Below are 24847 nucleotides of genomic sequence, written 5' to 3'. Positions count from 1 at the left end.
CTCAACTTTTGAAGTGCATGTGCCGGTGGAAGAACTATGTGTCCCCATTGCCGTATATGGAAGTCTTTTCTTCTTATTTTGGTTATAATTATTTGCCTCCTATTCAAGAATAGTGAGGACAACCTTCACTTTCAGGTTAAAAGCATTTCTTATTTCCATTCTTCACATATCCAATCAGGGAGGTGTACCCTGTAAAATTCAAAGGGCGCTTGCGTAATCTCATTGCAATGCGACCCAACTGTTGGTGTTGTTTTGTCTTCTATTTTGGGAGTTTTCGAATCATCTTGCAAGCTTTTCATGTAAAGACAAATCTGTTTACCAACACAATTAAAGTTTAATCTGGACTAATTTAAGATTGCATATAAGTTTGATCTGTCACATCTTGATTATTTAATTGTTGACAATATAAGTGCACAGAACATTTAAAAGTTGTATGTGAAAATCTTCACTAAGGTTGACTCTATTGCCCGAATGAACAAAGGCATTGGTCTTTTTATTATTGAAGTCAGAAAATCTGTAACTTCCTACAAGCATCAAATCCATTATAAACAAACCTTATACAAAACATTCAATTATTTCAAGTACTTGGCATTCAACTTCATTTTGATCAAGTTCGAGGACTTTGCCGGTCGGAGAACTCCAGAGCTTAAGTTCTCTATAGAAAAGCTTTCAACCAAGTGATCAGGTTTGAGGAGAAGGTTCGCCCGCCTAAGTGTAGCGAAGCCTGAAGTGTAGGGCAATCAAGGTGATTCTCGTTCGTTGGCCAGGACTGATTGCGGAATCCTATCGAAGAAGTGGCAGGGCTTGGATTTCCAATCTACAGTTTTGAGAACCAATAGATAGGCGACTCTATTGGGGAGAGTTGCTCGCAACAGGTGTTTTGAAGCTACCCAAAGTTTTAGATTTAGCAGACCAGAATCAGATAGTAATTGTATCAATTTGTTCATAAGTGTACTCTGTTGGTAGTGAGAACCCCAAAGATCAACAAATCAATAATTCGTCGAAGAGGTAGCGACTCTATTTAAAAGGATTTGAGTTGGTAGCTCTACTAAGGAAGAAGACTCAGAAGGATATGATTTGATCATCTAACATGGAGAATATGTATCAAGCGGATCTATGTTACACCATGGAGGAAGTAGACGTATACCCCCTGGATGTGTTTATTAATCTGGAAAGAAATGAAGGTGAGACATTGGCACATTCGTTTATAAGGATGGTGGATATTTTTCAAGAAGTACCTTCAAACATCATGTCTCTATGCAAGAAATTAGAAAGAAAATATCGTGAATTGGGAATCTCACCAGATGACCCTGATTTGAAGCTTCTCTTCCAAATATTGGATGAAACTTCAAGTTATGTATCTCCTTTGGACACATTTTTGAGCTTAGAAAAGCAAGAGGATGAATCTACAGTACAATTCTTCATGAGGATGTTTAATGCCTATCAAGAAAAACCTTTGGAATGCAGACCTCCATACTCTGATCTTCTAAACAAAATGCGAGAACTAGGTCTCTTGTATGATCGTCAATTTCTTATCTTTCTTAGGCTTATAGATAATGAATTGGTTGCAAAGGAGAATGAATATAGGACTGAAGTTACATATGAGTCAAATGAAATTTCAAGTTTGAATGGAGATGAAATTTGTGGACATTCTGAAGGAGAATCAGCCCATGATGATACGCCTTGTTAATGAAACATCTATTGATCCAGATGAAAGCTCTCATGATAGTATCGCTGAATTCTCTATATCCTTGAACCCACTGTTTGAAGAAGTAATGGAAGATGCATCTCAATTCACTATATTCTCAAATCCATTATTTGAAGAAGATTTTCTATGCAATCAAAACCATCACCATGATGAAGATAGCAGGCCTAATGAAGTTGATGAAGCTCATGATATGCATTCAGAAGGTGAGGCGTCTTTCAGCTTGTCTTATGAGGAGTTGTGTAATGAGATGGAATCAACCAAGCATGATGATGAGAATGTGCTGATGAATACTTTTGAAATTTTTCCAAATGTCCTATCAGATTAGATTCCTGACATAACTAAAGTAATATTTCCTAAAGGTATGATTGATCAAATGCATGGGGATCCTTCCTTCAGCAATAATCATGTTGCACCTAATGACACTCAAAGGTAAACATGAGACAGATACTAAAGACCACATTAATGGAATGTTACAAATAAGAATTGTCCATAAGGATGATGCATCCAATGCAGTGAGATTCAAAGTGTTACATAATCAAAACTATGTGTTTGATAGAGGAAAGAATCAAGTTTCATTTTTGGGGGGCCTGGGGCCACCCAATTTCACCTTGCATTATGTTAAGCATGGATGCTCGGTCTGCTCCTCCAGTGATAGCTGGAATCTCATCATGCCCGTATGAGACATATGTCCCCGGAAAGAACCACTGATGAAGCCCAAAATTTCAAAATTTTTGACCTCCATTTGAGCTAAGTAATTTGTTATGGATTGAAGAAGGCATTTGAAATTGAAAGACGTACATATTCATGAGGCCAAAATTTATAATCTAGTATATAAATCTGAATCTTGAGGATGATTGGGATAGTCATAAAGATCATTATATATTGAAGCCAAGTCTCTCGCATAACCCCCATGTTCAAAGATTCATCAAGTCTGTTCCCCAGAATCTAAAGGTTTAGAGATGCACGCTGGTAGGATATGAACAAAGATTATAATCCATAAGAAGCAGGACTTCATAGTGTGTACTCTACATGGCATGCATGAACTATGATTAAGTACTTGGCGAGAGTTACTCTGATAGCCAAAACAATTGAATTAATCCTACCCATGTTGAATACACGGCAAGGAACGATTTTTACAAAGGATGGTAATAAATCCATACCAACAACATCTACAGTGCTCACAAGTCTTTAGAAGTTCGAGTGTATACACGCTAATAAAGGAAATGGAGTTCTACGGCAATTGTTAATGTTGATACATCAGCAGCAATAAAGTTGAGGTCCATAACAGCATATATATTACTCAAGAGCGGCAACTTACAAGAAATGGGCATCGTAGAACTATTGGTTCCCAAAAACACAAATTGGAATCCTACGAGCCTTGCCTGCTCGATGCTGGGATATCCAACCGGTTAAGGCCAACTTGACAAGATCAATCAATGTGATCCAAATCCCCTGCGCTTCCGGCTGTGCGAAACCGAGGTGGGTGTACCTGATCCTAGATGAAACACTCCGATCCAAGATGCTTAAAGCAGATTAATTAGAACGCAAATGTGATTAAAGCTTTCAAAACGGCAAGAATTATTGAAAACTTTAAGATTACAAATTACAAATTAAGAATAAAAGTAAATAATTGTATGAATGTTTTTAAAAAGTGATTATTATAGATGATTGCAACAAATGAATATATTAATTCTTCAAAGGAAAGAAATGAAACAGTTGCCAGCATATGGATTATGGATCAGGAGTAAAAGGCCAGTGCCTGATTAAACAGGCAATCAAAGTCAACATTATAAGTTGAGATGTACAACTTTATAAAGTTTTATATAATTTCAACTATAAACAATTTTAATAATTCTGATGCGACGGATCAATTATATAAATGCAATTTTAAATTAGTTTAAAATGCACTTTAACTCCTACAGAGACAAATTAGACATAAATACGAAAAATAATTAAACATTTCCAATATTTATGTTTATCTAATTTAACATGCAATAATGACCCAGTCCACTTATCCGATTATTAAAATATTTATAGAAAATAATAAAAAACGTTTATAAAGGACACAACCTATTAATAATTTAAAACTCCGAAATATAAAACAAATAATAATGCCGAAAATAAAATCACACTAGAGACATTCCTTACAAAAGATCCATCTATTGCGAACATATCTGGGTCGCACAAAATCCACCCACTGACTCAAATCCACGGGCTTAGTTCAAAAATTTATTTCTCCGCCAATTAAAAGAATATAATACATCATGGGCATAGGATGGGTAAAAAAATTTTAAAAATAAGAATGAATATTGATATCTGTTTTTCCTTTTACATCTTATATTTATAAATGAGCAAAAGGTGTCCGTTGCTTCTCTAAGCATTGCACCTTTCTATAACAAATAACTATCCAAAATTAACATAAATTTCAAATATAAACTTTGGCAAAATAATTAGCTGTTTGACAACCATATTGCCCTTTATTTTCAATCGATGATTTAAGTTGGCTTTTAAAAGTTCAATTAAATATTTGAAGACGCTCGAATCTCCACATTCCAAATCTGCACGGGCTGCTCTTCTTTGTTCTCTTTGCCTCCACGGAGATGCTCCAACATTAACCATTAACATCTTCCGACTGCCATTTCTATACCTCAGCGCCATCCTCTTTGCAATGATATCGGGAATTGTATCCTATACTTCTAGTCGCTGCAAGCATATGTCTAGGTCTCTTCCATATGCTTTGCGTGAATCAACGCCCTCTTTAGACGCTTTGAGTGCCCCTCCCACGAACAGCTTCATCCCTGCACAAAGAAACAACATATTAGTGAAATGAAATATGTCGTTTTTGCATACTCGAGCCCTAGCCTAAGCATCGTCTTACCTAAAATCATTTCTAACACAAAATTAAGGAGAGTTCCTTCACGTTTATACTCTTCAAGTATCTCCTTCGCTCCCTACCAACCTAAGAAATTGACTTCAGCAGTGTGTGACAAAACATTTACCACATCGGACATATCACAATGCAACATTGTGACTAAATCACCTTTGATAAGTTCCTCATGAGTTCCATAAGCAATATATAAGTTTTTGGCCCTAAGTCAGGTTTCAAGCCACCATGATGAGAATGTGTTGATACTAGATTGAATATACCCTCATTAGGGTGGGTATATTCTGAAAGAGGCAACATACTAATTAGTTCAACTCCATGTTGTGGTAAACATTCTTCAAAGAAATTTGGAGGAGGTCAATCCTTTAACTTCAGCATCTGACGCCCGCCACCATCATGAGTAAGACCCTCTAAATAGCCTTTTTTTTTTAAATGGTTAGTGTTTATCTCAACCTCAGACCAATCTAGGCAGTCAAGGGCTTTCACCTTTGTGTCATCCTTAAGCATTCCATTAGTCTCTTGAACAGCCTGCCACATCGTCATGGGATCCCAGCCCAGACCTGATGAATGTCCTAACACATTTTGAACTACCATCGGTTCACCTCTGAGCCAATGTTTCTGAAAATGCTCAAAACCTTCATCCTTAATATCATGCTCTGTTGGGCAGTATAAAACATTATCATTTCCAGACTCCCTATATGCTGCTTGACGCAAATTGCCATCAGATATGGCATTCTTTGCATAAGAATCTGATTTGAAGCAAGAAGTGCATCGCTTAGAAGTATTTGAAGGATCTGGAACTTTACAGCTACTTGCCATTTCTGCAGCATTCTTCTTAAGTTTGGCAATCCAATTTATTTTGAAGATGTGCTTTATAGCCAATAACTGACTGCCACAACCACCATACTCCTTTGGTGGGCAAGGAATACTACCATTATTATTCGCTTTCCAAACAGGTAGCATGTGTGAAGGCTCCGAAATATTCTTTGCATAGTGAGGCTGAAGCTCCCAGCTAGGTCTTCCATTCAGTAATTTCAAGCCTTTTTGTTTTATTGAATACTGATGGGAGATATTGGCTTCTTCACATCTTGGTTTGCAGCCTTCTCGAAGCTCTTGACAACATGTGACACAGAGATCATAAAAACAGTTTGGGCAGCTTCTGTGATAATCCACAATTGAAGCATAACAATTATAACAATAAAGCACTTCCTCCTCCATACTGACATTGGCCTTGGGCACTTCCAGCTTTGATGTTGCTCCTTGGATTCTGGCCTCCACTTCCTCTTCTAAGCATTGCTCATAGTGAATCTGCTTTAGCACAGGAAGAACCAAAGAAAGCAAGTAGTGTCGGTGCCGCATCTTGTCTGCACTATATTCATCATTTCTAATAATATTGTGCTGGTGGATTCAACTTGGATTTGTTTGAGTTCTTGCAAATTTGTCCTAGGTATGTCATGGTTCATTTGAGATAAAACCACATTGAAAAAGTGTGCTCAATCAAAACCCACACACAGATCAACCTAGAATCCAAACCGGGCTCAAAAGCAATCCAAATCCATGGCCTGAAGAGCCTTTTTGGCATAACTCTTTGCCAACTTTGCCTTCGAATATTCTCTTTTGCTAGGACTTGGAAGCTTATTCAATGTCCTTGTATCCTCTGATTCCAAACTAGATTTTGAATTTATATCAAGAACCTCAACCTTCACACCAAGCAGCTGTTACCAGATACCAGCGGTTGAAAAATTGATCCTCAAAACCAAGTTCAAGATTATATACTGGAGTATAAATCTGGCATTTGCCCAAATAAGAAAATAATAACCTTTGACTGGAATAGATTGCCCGCTTCATGCCAATGTATAATAGAAAGTAAATATTTGCTCCCACATACATCAGTCCTGTATAAATTCCAAATGTCTTCAATATATACACTTGATGTTTCGTTGGATGTGGTATAATAATATCCATCTGCTTCAATTTGTGATATAAGACCATACTTTGCTGATGTTTGATATCTCTACGATTAAAACATATGATCCATGTACTCTGAAAACAGTTTCTTATGTATTTCCTTTGTGATAAACCACTGATGTAGTGTTATAGTCTTAAAAGAAATGTACATACGAACCAGCTTTCTTCTCCACATTATCCTGACCATGGCATATTATTTGAATATATGAGATGGGTAAGATCGGAAAATTTTGTCTTTTCCATGGTGCTTAGGACTCAAATTTTGTGAAAATTTGGGTTCCATCAAAAACAACGAGGTTAAACATAGTAAAGAGCAAGCTTGATGGGTGCGAATTATTACCAATCATTTAATACCATTTTATAAACAGAAAAAATCATTTTACTGTGCAACAATACTCCACGATATCCACAACGAGTTTGAAGTATGACTCTGTGTCAAATGATCTCTGTCCAAATGTGGAAGTGCTGGATACAGACACAAAGATTCCATACTAAAATAAGAGCACATATGCCATCACAAGTTACGGGAATATTAAAGTCTCTAAGGCCAAAGGGTTTGAAGAAATGTTGCATTCTATGCAAAGCTTTTGGAGTCATGAAGCAAAGAAATGCTCAAGTAAAAGATCCTGATAACTTTGGGAAAAGATAATAATGTTTTCAAAACCATTGATAGAATTAAAATTACAATTATCAGGTGCTATATACTTAGTAAAAGGAAAATACTTAAATAAAAAACACTAAGGCATCGTAAATTTTATTTATCGGGTGGGGTATGTATGCCGCCGGTAATCTCCATGGAGAGAAGATATTTTAATTAGTTTTGATTACCGATAGAAGGATAATCAAGAGGTGTGAGGAGTGATTAATATGTGAAAGGGTATAAGTTTTAAATTGAAAAGTCATAACTTTAGAATAGGAAGATATTAGTAATGAGAAGTCACTAAGACATATTTAGTATTCGAAAAATAATCATTCAGAAGAAGTATTTAATATCTATTTGCAAGGAGGAATAAGGAGCAATAATATGACTTGTAATATGAATTTATTTATTTTATTTTAATAATAAAATAAAATGTCCTTTGTTTATTTTTAAGTGGCATGGAGAATTAAATTGCAGATTATTCGTCCTTTGTAATTATTTTTTGAATTTTGTGTACAATTTAAATATTAGATAAGTGGACACGGTCATTTGGCATCTTGAATATGATCATCATAGATATAATGAAGTATCAAATTGTTTTTGTATCTATCCAGTTTGTCTCCCTACAAGAGGAGTTAAAATTTAATCTAGACTAATTTAAGATTGCATATACATTTGATCTATCGCATCTTAATTATTTAATTGTTGACAATATAAGTGCATAGAACATTAAAAAGTTGTATGTGAAAATCTTCACTGAAGTTGACTCTATTGCCTGAATGAGCAGAAGCACTGGTCTTCTTCTTATTTTTGTCACAAAATCTATAACTTCCTTCCTAAAAGCATCAAACCCATTATAAACAAACCTTATACAAAACATTCAATTATTTCAAGTACTTAGCATTCAATTTCATTTTGATTGAGTTCAAGGACTTTGCCAGCCAGAGAACTCCAAAGCTTAAATTTGCTATAGAAAAGCTCTAAACCAAGTGATCAAGTTCGAGGAGAAGGTCCACCCGCCTAGGAGTAGCGGAGCTTGAAGTGTAGGGGAATCAAGGTGATTCTCGTTCATTTGCCAGAACTGATTGTGGAATCCTATCAGAGAAGTGGCAAGCTCTTGGATTTCCAATCTGCGGTTTTGGGAACCAACAAGTTGCATATAACCATTTACACTTCTCTAGTTTCTAACACTACCTATTTCGCCCAATCAATCTTCCATGTGTCCTTCAATGCATTGTTCAATGCATGAACACAAGGGGTTCAAAAGATGTGTCTAAAAGCACCCTCTACCATCAAACCAGTTGATTTGCACACACGTGCAGAATCCATGATAACCTGTACTACATTAGCTCACCCATCCTCCTATAAGGGCCAACAAGGGATGTGAAAATGATACTGAAGAGTGGTTGATGTCTAACATCAATCCACCCAACCATCACAACAGAGCAGCCCATCCTAACCCACGTACGTGTCATAATCTCAAACAACAAAGCAATCTTAGTGTACTCATCATCTAGGATGGTGGTTCGTAGCTTATGCTCACCGGGGGGTGCAAATGAGGGATTCGTAGTCAATATATCTTTCACCATTTGTTTAGAATAAGTGGAACAAGGTTCATGATATGAGGTACCATTAGCAACAAAGAATCTACCAATGGATGCCTCACAAGCTTCTTTTGCCTGTGCATCAAACAAACCTTCCATCGAACCCTTCTCACCACTACCCATCTTCCTCTTCCCTCAAGTCTCAGTAGGGCTGCCACTAGTACCAATGGCGGATGACATGTGCCTAGAGAATTGTGAGTGAACACATGGTGTTGTCATTGTCAATTCCCCCCCCTCAATTTCAGCCTCTAAGTGCAATCTTTGGCATTCTAATCTCTCCTCATCAATCAACAAAGGACAACTTTGACTCTATGGCATGCAACACCTATAAATGTGACTTCACCCTTTTATAGATGTGCCTAAAATCATCAAGACACACATGGCAATCCCACACCCTAGTCCCTCTCGCATTCTTTTTACTTTGTTGCCTAGATGTGACATATTGTAGAAGAGATTTTTTTCTATTGAAACGACCCTTTGCATATTTTCTCATGATGGTGGAAGGTCATTTAAATAAATCAGTTTTAGGCTCAACTTTTTTCTCAATCCCACTACTAGCAATATCACCCCCAACCACATATTCATCATCACCACCATCACTACTACTACTTATACTATTGCTCATTGTGCTTTATTTTGAGGTTTAAATATGCAATGAAAATATGAGTTGAAATAATGAAAAAAATAAAGACAAAATCAGACTCTTTCAAGATGCAAATCTATTTTAAAAATGAAAAATACAAACATAAAGAATTTTATACTTACTCGGTGCACAATAGAGGAAAGTCAAACCCCTACACAAGTTTTTGGAAACAAAAAAATCACCTCTTCTTGCAAAATGAAAACTCCAGCCTGCTGCTATAAACTCAACCTTCATATGCAAAACAAAAAAATGTCAAATATGGTCATTTTTGACCTTTGGGCAAGTGCGAAGGCAGGGCCCACTTGATGCCCAATTACATGCAATAAAATTTAAGTTAGAAAAAATTGTTTTGACTTGCAAACCATTGGGGAAGGATGGTCGTCCCCGAGACAGTCGAGGGACATCTATGACATACACTTCCGTCTTGGGGACAGTCGTACATCCCCAAAATCTTACTCCAAAGTCTTTGTGTCTCCAAGACGTTTCCTAGCAAATTTGAGAATTTGGGAATAGCTGGGGGATATCTCATACCCGTCCCCCCGTCCCTAGGATGTCCCTATTTCTGAAACTGGGTGTTTTTGGGGGGGGGGGACACGTCCCCCAGGAACGTAGCAAAATCCTGATGTCTAGACTTGATTAATTATTCTCTATTGTGTATATTTATTGATGTTTGATTGGGCCAATAAACAACATCTAATTATCTTTTTCCTTCAAATTAGTGTCACAATCAAATATTGGTATATATTTAGCAAGGAGGTTGACTTGTTAATTTATGCTTTGATAGATTACCCTCCTTTATATCCAAAAAATTTGCAAAAAGACTTTCTCTACTGTTAAAAAATTAGCGCTTGTATTTTAACTACCATCATTTAAATCCATGCGAAATCCCATATTGACAAACTTATGTAGTGCATACTTGTAAGTTATGTTTATAATTTTCGGTTTTAGTTTCATTAGATCAAATGAAGCTTCTCTTTACAATTTAAAAAATAGTGCTACCATATGTGTTGTTCAATTTTGTGTTGTCTAGTAACAAACAATTAAACTATTAACAAGTATAAGTCTTATTTTGCTCTGAAATTCAAATAAGTCAAATTTAAAGAAATAAGAACCTAAATAGAAATAAATCTAACAATGTTTCAATTACAAAATGTTTCCAAAACCTAATCTTGGCATATGTCATATCCAATTACCCAAGAAGGGCTCATCTAAACTAAATAAAATCAAGTAACAAACCAGAATTGTCAATGGATTAGTATTGTTAATCACAAGCATTCATGATTGCTATATGAATTTCTCAAGCAAGGAGTGAATGCACCACTAGGTTACAAAACTTTGAACACATAAATTCACACTAATTGACATGGTTGAAGAGCATCCTTCAAGCTTCCCAAAATATGTCCCCTTAAAAATACCACAAGGTTTTCAAACTTCTTGTGCAACTTTTGCTTGCTTTCCTTTTGACCTCATGATATGGTTTTGAACTAGCACTCGCAATCTTAAAATCTTCTAAATAAAGTCCATTTTGTAATAGAGGCCCAATTTTGAGGTAATCTCATTGTCTGTTCATGCAGAGTCATTTCTTCCAAATATTGTCTTTCACGTGCAGTTCTTGTAATGTCAAAGTTTCCAAATGTTCCAAATATGTTTGTACATTTGGTTGCTTTCCTGTAGAAAAGATATCTTGAATAAAAATGTTCTTGCATATTTCCTTACTAAATTTTAAGTGTTGTCTACATTATTAAAATCTAAAATTGAGAAACCATTATGAAGTCGAACCAATGATAGAATTTGGCATACTGTTTCTTGCTAAAGCTGAGCTATTGTGTACTTATCAAATGGTCAAACGCTCATCAAACAGAAAAAGCTCCACTTTAAGTTTTGTCTTTTTCCCCGCCTAACTTAGTAGATGTCAAAGGCCAAACATAAAGAATGCAACAGAGTTCTAGTAGCAAACAAAAAACCGTATGTAGCCATTTCAATCCTCAGCATGTTTAATTTTCATTATTCTGTAGAATTGAACTATATTAATAATTCAATCAATAAACCTGTCATCCTCTTGTATACAATTTTGAACACAAAATATCATACAATGTTGACCTGTAACCCATGATAAAATTAGTACAAAATATCAGACTGTACAAGCTACTAATTTAATTCAAGCATCATCGTATCAGATTTCTAACTATAGAAGGTTTTAGGCCTTGGGCGTTACAATACTCACTGTCATATATCTCAGACCTGTCCACTTGATAAAGAATTCGCTTATACAAAATGTTTGCATTTCGAATTGACCTGCTTTCTTTGCTGTAATACAAGAGCAATCTGAGGAAAAAATGGTAGATTCCTTTATATTCTACCTCCTGTACCCACAACTTAGAGTTGGGAGATAAAGCCAAAGAACGAGGCTTTGACAAGAATGCCATACTGCCACATACCTGCCAAAAGTGTATGCTTACAAATTAATTAATAGTGACAACATCCATAATCCTGGCATTGAACAGGAAGAACAAGTAAACCCAGAAAAACTAAGCAAAGAATGCAACTTATACATTACAAAATGAAAAGAAAATCATATATTCCACACCCTTAATCAATAGTTTCTATTACAAAGAGTAAACACGAAATGATACCAAAATATTTGATAAATGAAGGAGCAAATGTATCCTTAAATTAGATTAAAAACACTTAATCCAAAAAGCAAAAAGAGCAACCATCAAGAGGATAAGATTTACAACTAATAAAGCAAAAAGAATAAAGAATATTCCTAAAGTTTGTCTAAAAGCTGATTGGCCATTATAAATAAAACCATGGTTTACAGACCCAGTTAGGACTTGCTGAGTCTGTGAGTACTCATTGCTTTTTTGAACCAGCAACTCATGCGTCTTACCACCACAAACCTAGCTCTTAAACTTGCAAAAAGCCTTACAAAAATCACTGTAAACTTGCCATTAACTTGCAGAAACCCCTGGAAAAATGCAAGTTTAATGCAGTGTTAGCACAATTTTAACACTATTTTAGCCCATTTTTAGCATGATTTTAGTGTGATTTTCCTTAAAAACCCTATAGGCAGTGCAGCAATCATGTTAAAGCTACACAAAAAATTATGAACCAATATGTTAAAATTAGGCCTCTATATGTATAAAATAATTATTCATAATTTCATTCTTTTAATTATTATAATTCCTCGATTTATTATTATTCCAAGATTCAGGTTCATGAATCAGATTCGTGGATTCCTCATTTTTTCCCAATTATGATTCGCGCAGATTCGTGAATACACACACACACACGCACGCACACGCACACACACAAAAATATGAGAGAACTATACATAATTCTAAAACTAAATCATTTCATAGTATGAATCTATGGTTCTAGTATTGATCTATGAATCTAGTATACTTGATCATTCATCTATTTTCATGATTATAAAGAAAATCAACACATTCACATTGAATTGCTGAATTACAAAATGAAATTATGAAAATGCAAAATATAGATCATTAGACTTAAAGTTTGTAACATGATTCACTCATAAAAGAGTCAAGACTAAAGTTTTTGATTTCAATCATCAAATGGATTTTCAAGAAAATCCGCATCAAAGAGGTAATAATGAGTTGCAAATGCTATATCTACATCACCAAAGGAACCCAAACCGGTTCCACTACTAGTATTGGGGATTGTGAACTCATAATTCTCCTCCTCATCACCCACATCAGCCAAAGTGGCTCTAGCAAAATCCTGGATGGTCATATCTAAATGAGGAGTCTCAAGTTCTACATCGCAAAGCTTCTCAGGCCCCATCTTGTACTTGGGATCCTTTTGTGCCAATAAGGGCAAATTTTTGTGAATGAACACAAGGTCTTCTGCTTTTTTTGCAGCCAATTGGTTACGTTTGATTGAGTGGATAAAGGAGTAAGTATTCCAATTCTGCTCAATTGCAGAAGAGCTTGCAACCTAGAGAGAAATTAAAAGAATACAAGAATCAAGATAAATTAAAGGAATCAAGAGTAACTTTAAGAAAGTACCTTTAAGTGTTAAATTTTACAAACTTACTTGGGATACGATCTTTATGGAAAGAGGTTGGATGTACATGAAGTTTTGCCCATGAAGGTACTACCATCTAATGGCATCCATCTTGCTTTGGTCCGCTATATCAATAGAGTGGAAATCATTTCCTGAGATGAAGGCAGCACATTCATTCCTCACATTCACCCCACTTTTTGGATCTTGGAAGATTTTAGCTAGTGCCCTCTTATATCCAATTGCAAACTCCGCATCTCTAAATGGCGCCACTCTACCTGGAAGGCGAATTGCTTCTGCACTATAGTATCCCGTCAAATATCAATAGCACAAATATTGGATAACATACGCATGAACATTTGATATGCACTACAATACCTCGGGGATAGAGCATATGCGAGAAGGTGGAAAGACATGGTCATCTTGTTCCATCAATGATGAATAATTGCTTCCACCTTTTTATAAAAGGTTTCCTTAGGATCATTCTCCTCTTCTGTATGGCCAGGGATATGATATATGAATAATAACTATCATTAGTGATTATGTCAATTTAAATTTTAGGATCTAGATATCTCTCAAATAAATAATGGTAGAAGAATGTAGAACTTACCATTTTAATATTTTCCAACATAGTATCCATTGAATCATAGATATCCCCAAGGCATGGCTCATCAATGTCCACAAAGTGAAGCATTACCATGATTGGATTAGTGAATTCCAACACATAATCCACACGACCACACCAATCATCATCTACAAATAGTATCATTGATTTCACTGTTTGGGCACTTGTATTGGAATTCTTCCAAATGCCCAATGGGGGCTAATGACTATTACTGTCGATGCATCCATTACCTTCGCAAGTTGTCTCAAGACGATTGTGTGAGAGGCAAAGCAGGTTTCAGCAACCTAAGAACATGTTAAACTCATGTTAGTAATACAATTAAAATATGTTAATGTAAACAACACAAAAAATAATACCATGTAATCCAATATAAATATAAATTAAATTTTAAATTTACATATTTGCCTTCAATAATTCCAAGTCCAAGAAACTCTTGAAAATTGCTTGTAACGTGATTTGTCACAAACATTTGAATCTCTTCAGCCTCCTCTATACCTATTTCACCCAATCTATTTGGGTGCCAACTGATTTCATCACCAAATTGAGAGAGTGGACGATACACGGTGTCCAAAACATATGGTCATATCTAGACTATACCAATAACCCTATAGCCTTGCATTCTTTTGAATTGTCTGTGACCACTTGAACAACATTATCAGCACCCATCAATTCTATGGCATCAATTAGAATGTGTAAAATAAATTTTGCATCTTTCACTTGCCCTTCACAATCAATTGCCTTCAAGAACACTGCTCCCTACAGGCATACAGCAGTAACATTAATCAATGGACAGTTTTCCCAATCTTTCCATCCATCTGAAATAATAGACACCCATTTGAACCCAAGAATCTCTTATTGGTTGAAGTTGGGCCTATACATTTTACGTGTCATCATGTAATACAGTGGTGTGCAACTTTTCATAACCAAGTGCTCTGTAACCAAAAGGTGCTTCATTTATTACTTGCACCATCTCCCTCCAATAAAGTGATCTCACCAAATTAAATGAAACACCTTTTGCAAATAAACAATGTCCAACTTCATGATCAAAAATATCTCTCAATTCATTTTGGACTACCCAATCTAATGGGCCTCTCTTGCAGGTGAGAAGAGTTTGTTTTGCAGCTTTATCATTCGTAGATAACATAGGCAAAAAAGAATGTGTTCTTGTGCTTGATTGATTGCATGGTGCTGTTGGTTTTTAGTTTGGAAGCACTAAGTTTCCCTTCTGCAAATGCCCTATCTGCATCTTCTTGCTCTTTTGCTAAAGTTGTTATTTGTGAAACTAGTAATCCCTTCTTATCTTCCCCACTACCCTCACACATGTTACTTCCTTGACCGCCAAAACCCAAAAATTTACTTTCACTTGGGTATAGGAGCTTCTATGTTGTACATGGCAATAATTACACTTCCATATGTATGACCGACCCGCATGACATTGTGTAATTCTTGTTGTGTGACTCTATAAAGGAGACTCCTTATTAATTGTGAATTTTGGTGATTCTGACCCACCCACTGAGCCTTGACTACTCATTGTATGGTTCTTGCAATCTAGGAAAAAAATATAAAAGCAAACCATGATTCAACACTTATACAAAAAAAATTTAAAAATTAATAAGTTTTCAAAAATTTGAAATAAATCAATAATCTATGAAAGAACTAAAGAAAATGGTTGAAATGCATAACTTAATCACTTTTTGCAAGGTATTTGCAGCTTTACATTCGATCTCCTTCAAATCCAAGCGCTTCACTTCAAACTTGCAAAAAATGAAAGAGCAAAAGAGAGAGAAAATTTAAGATCAAAAGCGTTTACATGTTGAATAAAAGGATCATTTTTTGGGTTTGGAGGAAAAAAATTATTAAAAAATTCAAAATTTGCAAGTTGGGCCCACTTTTTACCCACCCTTACCCATGGATTCCAACAGATCCGTGCGGATACATGCGAGATCCTCATGTTGTTACTCAAATTAGCATGGGATCCGGGTCGGGTCCGTGATCTTGTTTGTGGATCCAACCGGATCTGCAAGCCGCAAATCTCGACAAATCCACAAGCAGGATCATGGACCCGACCCGGATCCTCACAAATCCACGCCCAAATCAAGATCCGAATCAGATCTGAATCTAAATCCAGCCTGTTTCAGACGAATCCAATAACTAAGCTTATAATATAAAGGTGTCGGAGTTTTAGGTTACTCAACACCCCAAGGATCAAAGAAAGACCAAGATAGCTTCCGCAAGAGAATGCCAAGAAGATTGCATCACAATGCAAGAATGATCAATTACTAATGAACATCAAAATGTACAAAATAGACCTTGCATATACAAGCAAGGTGAGTGGACAAGACACTGTGCAATGCACAGCTTATCACCCACATAGAGAGGAAAAGTGATAGTGTGATAAGACCACTAAAGATAGAGGATCCACTTGAGGTGGAAAGTACTAATATGATATAAACATTGAAAGTGGAGATGCTCCTAAAGAATAATTTAATCACTAAGTAAACTTAAGTGATATGTGTAATAAGGACCTTAGTGACATTATCACTAGGTACAACACTTAAATTACACAAACAACCCAACCTTAAGTGCAACTTAGGGAGAACACTTTTTATGCAAAGATGCACTATGGATCCTAGTTACAAGGTTATTTTACCAACCCATGTACAATGCAAACACAATCTCTCAAAAGGGGAGAAAAGGAAAAATCCACATTGGAAAACCTCTTCTCCAAAAGAGAGAAGAAACAAACAAATCATGATGCATTAAGGACTCAAGATGCCCCAAGGACTACATACATCATGTATATTCAATCAAGTATCCCTCTTCCATAAGAAAGGAAAAGAGAACCATAATATTATCCCCATAATGAAGAAGCTCCAATGTCAATGAAGCATGACTGAAAACAAAAGATGGTTCAATGTCTAAAAGAAACACATCTTCCCTTGGCAATAAACAAGTCCGTCAAATGACAAAGAAGCCACTCTATGTCCAATTGGAAGGAGGAAGTCTCCAAGTATGCATCTTTGATATTGAACAGAAATCTCAAAGAAGTCATCACATAAGCATGATCAAACTAGACCAAGAAATGTGACAAACAAAGTGAACAAGAATCATGAATGCCAATTTCCACAAAAGATGAAGAATGTAATGTCCCTTTTTGGGGAGATCGTAAAATTAAAATGCCAACTTCACAAAATATTAAAAATGCTTTTAATGGAGCTTAATGCAAATTGATAAAAGTCATTTTAATATTAAAGAGATTTGAAAAGGGGCAAAAGAGAAAAGAGACAAAAAAACTGGAGTTTGAAAATGAAGGTTCACGGGGATGCTCAAGCTAGACCAAGAAATGTGACAAAATAACCTGGCCAAAATAACCCTAGATGGTATAACCTACCACAATAATCCAAGAACAAAATAACCCAGGATCATAATAACCTAAGCCAAAATGCTCGTGGTTAAAATAACCCATGGACATAATATCCTCGTAAGAATATAGACTAAGGATATAGACTAAGGAAAACGAAATTTATAAATTACATATATGTTGCTAAAAAACTTAATTGTTCAAATTTTCAATTAAGGGTTCAATTATGAGCAATTTCCCTTATATAATCTATAAAATGTTCTAGTTTTCATAACCGTCAACCTGTATTTTTGCTCTTTCTGAATTGACAATACTTTGTCCTACTTGGTTGCCTAATGTATCCAGTCATATATATTTCTATTTGATTCTCTTTGAAGCCATGTTCTCTTGTTAATGCTTTGATGAATTTCTAGACTAAGTTGTGCGATGTTTGAATCAATTCACTAAACCCTCTATATTTTTATGTTTTTGGAAGATCATCTTGAATAGTTGAATAGCAATTCCACATTGTGATTGGAATCTTGGTTGATGATCTATTGCCTCTTTTGGTTAGTTTGTCAATCCATGTGTCCTCAAAATAATCAATAATAGGTTGTACAGTCTCCTCATGTTCTTTATGATAAGAAGATTGTAAAAATGCATTAATTACATCTATCACTCTACACACTATTACTTCTCCCCTTCTTCCTTTCCGCACTTCTCTTAATTCTTCCACTTTATATATCGTCTTAATGCTTCTTCATAATGCCTTTTTCACTCATATTTTATCATAATAACTCTTCATTAGCTTATTCCCACAATGTTACCTTTATTTTTAGAATTATTTACCATTTTATTTACATTATTCAATCATATTAAAGGTGTTTTAAGGCTATTTTAGGGGTATATAATGGATATATGGTCTAAAAATGACCTAAATAGTTTCTATGGTGCCTCACAATCCCTTCTTTTATTGCAATTCCTTTGGCATGATCTAGATTCTAATGTTCTAGTTTATTTTATGTCATTTTTAGTTTACTAGCTTGATCTAAAATGACCATAGTTATTCTGTCCATGGGTTATTTAGACCACAAATTATTCTGTCCATGAGTTATTATGACCCTGGGTTATTTTGTACTTGGATTATTATGCCAAGATTATGTGTCCAAGGTTATTTTGATCGGGTTAATATGTATGCGTACCCTTTAAAAGAACAAGGAGAGGCACATTTGCATATGCTTGGTTTATGATCTGATTATTCTTCTCTTGGAGAACGTGGACTCTTCAGCTTTCAGCAAGTTTGAGGATGGAACCCTCGAGCTTGGAGGCAGTGGAAGGAGACCTGTTGTCGACTGGAGATATCATGCATGTGTCTCAGCGTTTTCATATTCAGATTTTTTGTATCCAATCTTGTTGTAATTAGTGTAACTACAATTGGATCTTTGTTATTTCTTACTGAAGAAATAATTGAAACATTCATTTCCGAAACTCTAATTCAGTTGGATATAATGTACTTTTGTTGGATAAATTGAAATCAATTGCATGCAAAAATTTGTTTGAATTTATGGATTAAAATCAAGTATAATATCCTACACTAATATTACAAAGAAGAATTTCCAACTGTGATGAAACTCTCATCAAAGGGAAGATAAATCCCCTCAAATATATCCTACAAATCTGAAATGTGAAACTCCACAAACAAAGAACCAATGTCTCACAAGTAGAAATCCCAATCAAAAAGACAATGATAACCATGCAAATCAAGAATACTGGAAGCCTTTGGTGAAGGCTGCTCAATTATATCTAACAAAGAATCAAGAACTTTTGAATCACCTGCAACTTCCTCCAAAGAATCACAACCATGAGTTATCTACTCTAAGGAATGAAGACGCACACTAGAGCTCGAAAGAGGAGTGTTGAGAGATAGTGAAGAATCATGGTCTCCATATACCTTCCAAACGTGAGTCCAAAGAGCATGAAGACACTAAAAGTCAATAAGGAACTCCAAAAAGTCATCACCAACACGCACAAAAATGACTCTATAAACTCCAACCCTAAATCCTTTCCAAATAAGATACAAGGTGTACTAGGGAAAGGAACTTCATTAAACATATACAACATCAAATTACGATCACTAAGATGAGTGAGACTTAAATCACTCCATTGTCTGTTATTACCTTTCTCCAAAGTAATTAATTAACACTTATCACTTTAACTCTTCAAAATTTTAGAGATAAAACCATTCAAATATGACTTCTAGAAAAAACCTGATTTGTTGCAGCAAAATGATTAAGGTGGAGCCTATGTTGCAAGGTATGTGCCGTAGGTCTCCTTGTGCTGTGTTGTATGGTTTGCAACACGGCTTAACCACTTCTTGTAGATTCTATAAGTCTAGTTATTGCATTTGACATTAATAGGTCAATCTTTTTGGAAACCAACAATAAATATTAAAGCCTAGTTCATGGGTTCAAAGCCCGCACATGCATTGCGGCAAGGGTTGTTGCAAGGTGTGTGCCATTGGTCTCCTTGTGTTGTCCAATGCGGCACTTGGGTTTGTGACATGGCTTAACTGCTTCCTATGTGCTCTACAAGTCTAGTTGTTGTATCAGCATTAAAAGGTTGATCTTTTGGTTCAATGGCAATCAACAATCTGGAGTACTTATAATCGATTAGTTGGCGGATGAATCGTATCAATTAGCACACAAACAATCCATGGTCACCACGACCATGTCAACAAATTGTAGTCATTGCTAAAATGCAATTATGGGGGTGCTCCACACAAGCCAATATGCAATGTTCAAAGTAGCGGCTCTATCATTTATGTGGAACAAGCAAAAAGATGAGCCTACCATTGTGGATCCTACAAAGGGGGGAAATGTTCTAGTAATGATCCACATGTCAACCACTACCAATGCAAATACATAGCAGGTCAAAAAATGTGTAGTTTGGTTTGTCTATATAGCATACTCAATCTATATATAATGACCTGGTAATGGGTATGTTGGGTCTGACTAATCACAATCCACCACAAATGAAAGCTCAATCCAAATCCTCAAAGATGAATCCACTCTCAGTATAGCCAAAAACCCATTCAAGAGATAAAGTTGTCGATTTGAAAGGCACGAGTAATGGATGTGTGTTGGGCTATGATGTGAGTAAATAATCCAGATCCATGTGAATGGAAAGAACCTAGGAAGTCTGGTTTACCTGCTTGGGACCCTGGTATCAGCCCAATTCAAAGCAAGTTTGCGTTCGATCTAATTTGCTTGTGGGTTCAATTAGGGTTCATACCTAGGCAAGCTGATTTATCCAAGGCAAACCCAAGTCAAGCCAGGGTCAAACCAAGGCGCACCCAAGCAAACCAAGTGCAAACCAGGTACACTTCCACTGAGAAACATTCTATGATTAACTACAAGAAACAATTATTACAGAATTTGAATAAGATCTTTAAGATTGCAAATAAAATATGTTTAAGTGCAAAAATTTATTACATCAAATTAAACTACCCTCAAGATTTCTTCTTGTGAAATTTGTATATCCAATGGCTCACAATGACCCCTGCTTGATTAATTGGAAGCTCTCTATAGCAATAAATTATATTTTAATTATTAACCAATATCTTTAATAGGTGAAGGGAGTTACATGCTACTTTTTTAACATTTTTCAAGTAGGATGTTAAATACAAGGAAACAAGCTCTTTGCACAGTGAAAAAGTAATAGGCATTTGAGGACTTCGATAGTGAGATGTTATTCATGCACTTGATCCCATTGGCATTGACATTGTTTGTGAATCAAAAAATGCAACTGATGAGAAACTTGAAGCAATGACGCTTTTGAACTCCACATTATTATTTTGATGTCTTGACGTCGATACAATAACAAGTTTATGGTGTTTTTGTTGTTTTTATTGTTTTTATGATACTATGTAACATTCTAATCTTAATTCTTACTTCACGCTGCATACATACATACATATATATTTTACACGTTTTGTACTAGCAAACCCAAAACCCATTTCTGAATTTTGTCATATTGATGAACCGATTCTTCGACCAAACCCAAACCGCAACTTAGAACTGAATAATTAATCAAATTGCCACCAAAATAACACCTCGATATCAGCCAAAGGAGGATGTTGTGATCCAATTTGTACGTGCACCAACCAAGGATGGTGCACTCCCTCACAACACCTAGTCAACCCACAAAAACTACAAACCAAGAGCTCAATAATAAATGAACCCCAACTCGCAAAGGACTTATTTCTACCAAAACAAGTATGACTGACCAAATACACCTATTGTAAATAGCATTGACAATATTACAAACTCCACACAAGCTTCCCAATGCAATGGGGTTAAAAAGCATCAAGGATGCAAATCAAATACATGATAAAGCAATCAAACCCACCAATATGTCACATACAGTTGCCAAACAAATGAGAGACAATATCAATAATTGATGAATAATGTGTGAACCCTAAACACTAGTGAAAACAAATGGTACTCACACTCGATCAAAGGATGTGGGCTTGATCTACTAAATAATGGAAATTACCTCATAGATATTATGTGTCACCCTCTAAGTATTGTAACTCACAACCAAAGATTGATTAAGCCACCAAGAAAAATATACCTAGCATAAAACAACTACCATGCAGCATGCACTATAAAGTATAAATCATCAAAATGCCTCCAGTGGAAATAGGGCCTACAAAGGAAAAATGCGCAAATCCAACAATGAAGGCATTGATTTCTTCCAGATTAGTCAATGTGCCACAAAGGGAAGACTTTGTATTAAAGGCCAAGCTCCAACTACTAGCAATTACACCTTTGATCAAGTATTGCCCACCCTACAATCTCACATAACCATAGATAAATGGAGATAGATGAGATGATGAATCCTCAATCAACAAATGGCAATAATACTTTGGCCTTCGAAATTTGAAGAGAACCGCGGTCTGAACAATAAAATTGATTCAAAGAAAAGATCACAAGCCACCAAATATCAAGTTAAGACCTTGCTAGTTCAAAAGGATATATGCCAACCAGATCAAGCCTTCAATGCAAATAAAACCAGATCTGATAAATGTGCCAATAAAATTGTCATGGGATCTAGTACATCTTACGAAAATTAAGTTTAAAAACAAGATCCAGGCTTGCTAACTAGTAGTGTGCCCAATAATTTGTCTAACAATACATTTTTTTCCAAACAAATAGATTTTGTCTGATGCAGAAGAGACTACAGCCCAATCTAAATTAAAAATGCAGAAATATACTAAAAAAAATTGTCGCATGTTTCTTGAGAGGGGCCAATGATCCTTTGACTAAAAAAATTTGCTACAGAAACGAATTTTACTTGAACATAGGCATTTTAGTAGTAAACATTTATCAAAACAACCTCGTAGACATGACGGTGATGCCCACACAACTTAAATCTACACCCAACAACTTCAAGCCAAAATTGCCTCAAGAAAAGTCTTCACATCTAGAAAGCTTTGATACCACGTTAGAGTTTGAAGCAGTGTTACACCGGTGTGGGGGGCGTCGAGACGAGTTTCCAGGATGGGAAAAATGGGCCTCAATTTGAGAACTGCGGGGAGTCAATAGTAGGGGAAGGGGGTTGAGGGGTGTTGCATACTATACATATAAAACATGAAATAATAGTTATGAAATTATGTTTCGGTGTAACATACCAAATTGAAATACTTGCACATAGCAAAATTGCAACACAAACCAAAACCATTGTACATTCAACATAGTAACATAATACATACCCAATACTAACATTCAATAAATCCAAATTAAAATAGAAATCCATATTATCAGCAAATAGGATTTATAGTACTTCTATCAAATATCAATTATAATCTATATCATAAAGATGATTACAATGAGGAACATCATGCATTATATGAATCATTATCAATATAAAAATGAGCACAAAATCAATTCAAAATGAAAAAATAGATTGATGGGAAGCCTCTAATCATCCCCCGAGCCAAAGTCCCCATCACTACAACTACTGGACTACACACGCTCAAGTTTTGCAAAAGGAACACCAACCAACCCTACATCTATTTTTGTTGCAATCTTATCCTCATCAATATGTGATGGATCATTTGGCTCCACATCCCATCGTGTTGCTAGGCTCTCTTTGTACACATGTGGCTTGCGATCTACAATATGTAAGACACTGTGTACAACAACTAGCTACTTAGCTCTCTTAGAGGTAAGTTTGTTCCTCTTAACAGAGTGGATGGAGCACCCAAGTAAGGTTTGGGATACTTGGTCGATTAATTTTTTGTGTCATTAGCCAATTTTGCCTTGGTCTCGTGGGATAACTAGGATTTTACAAGAATCAGGGTAAGTTTTGGCCTAGACAATTTCAACTTCCGTCCAATTAGGGTTGTTTCAGCAAGGTTTCCAGATAATTGCTATTTTTAGTAAGTTACCAAGGGTCAATATTCTTGGCATTTCTGTATTGGACTAGGTGTATCTAATCGAGATCTTTTCAACGTATTTCACACATGAGTATTTGAATCCATCTGATCAGTAATGTTAATGCTTAAAGATTTAATGGTTTATTAATAAAGTGACTATTAAACTTAAGTTCATATTGTTATATGTCACTTTACTATTATAAGAGCACTTTAATCATTTTAGTGGGAAAAAGGATACTTAATGGGAAACAAAGCAACAAAGAAAGGAATGTGAAGAGTCACCAGGTTATGCTTAAAAGAAGAAAAAGAGCTCAGTTGTGGCATGCACGGGTTATGTTTTGATTTCTTCTCTTGAAGAATTTGGAAGCTCAACTTTCAGCGAGTTTGAGGATGGCAACCCTTGAGCTTAGAGGCAATGGATGGAAACCTATTGCCTATGGCAGATATCATACAACTATCTCACTTGTGCTTAAATGTTTGTTTCATATTATCCAGTTTAACTGTAATTTTCTGTGCTTACAATTGGGTTTTGATATTATAGTGTTGAAGATTGATATGCAATAATATTTCTAAGATTATTGTTATCTAGGTATTTCATAGTATTTTGTTGGATAATCTGAAATCTATTCATGAATTTAATTGTTATCTAGGTATTTTATGGTATTCTGTTGGATACTCTGAAATCTATTCATGAATTTATCTTTTTTTATTTCTTAAATATATTTAAGATAATTTGGGGGAATAATATCTGTTGAGGATATTACAGAGGTATTAGAACTGGTTTTCATCTTGTATAAGTTGGGAAAAATAAAGATCGACCATTCGAAATATTATATTTACCAAGAGTTCTGCAAATTAATAAAATATCTTAGTCGGCTATCAAATGTTCAGAAATGTTTGCAAATATTAATATGAAGGCTTTGAAAAATTCATTAATAATCTTGGTGAAGAAATAATAATTTATATCAGG

The 24847-nt window shown here is 35.4% G+C and overlaps 1 protein-coding gene, 1 long non-coding RNA gene and 1 pseudogene across 3 annotated transcripts in view; all 3 read right to left on the bottom strand.

Annotated features, from left to right (window-relative positions):
• Positions 1 to 24847, bottom strand: part of LOC149557010 (ubiquinol-cytochrome C chaperone family protein) — a 233340-nt gene that overhangs the window by 158047 nt on the left and 50446 nt on the right. For both annotated transcript variants that reach the window (XM_089831665.1, XM_089831664.1), the window contains exon 3: positions 11672 to 11885. In XM_089831665.1, coding sequence (XP_089687791.1) covers positions 11672 to 11885 — 214 coding nt within the window. The remainder of the gene's footprint in view (positions 1 to 11671; positions 11886 to 24847) is intronic.
• Positions 4340 to 6735, bottom strand: LOC149557012 (lysine-specific demethylase JMJ27-like; annotated as a pseudogene).
• LOC149557011 (uncharacterized) lies at positions 11894 to 16116 on the bottom strand. Its single transcript, XR_016364828.1, has 2 exons — positions 13852 to 16116; positions 11894 to 13774 (listed from the first exon to the last, which is right to left on the bottom strand). It is a non-coding gene; the product is annotated as an uncharacterized LOC149557011 (long non-coding RNA).

This window comes from Cupressus sempervirens, chromosome 5 (genome assembly GCF_028749045.1).
Source record: "Cupressus sempervirens isolate cs-2001-9-10 chromosome 5, ASM2874904v1, whole genome shotgun sequence".
In the NCBI taxonomy this organism is placed as follows: domain Eukaryota; kingdom Viridiplantae; phylum Streptophyta; class Pinopsida; order Cupressales; family Cupressaceae; genus Cupressus; species Cupressus sempervirens.
This window is presented reverse-complemented; position numbering and strand designations above follow the sequence as displayed.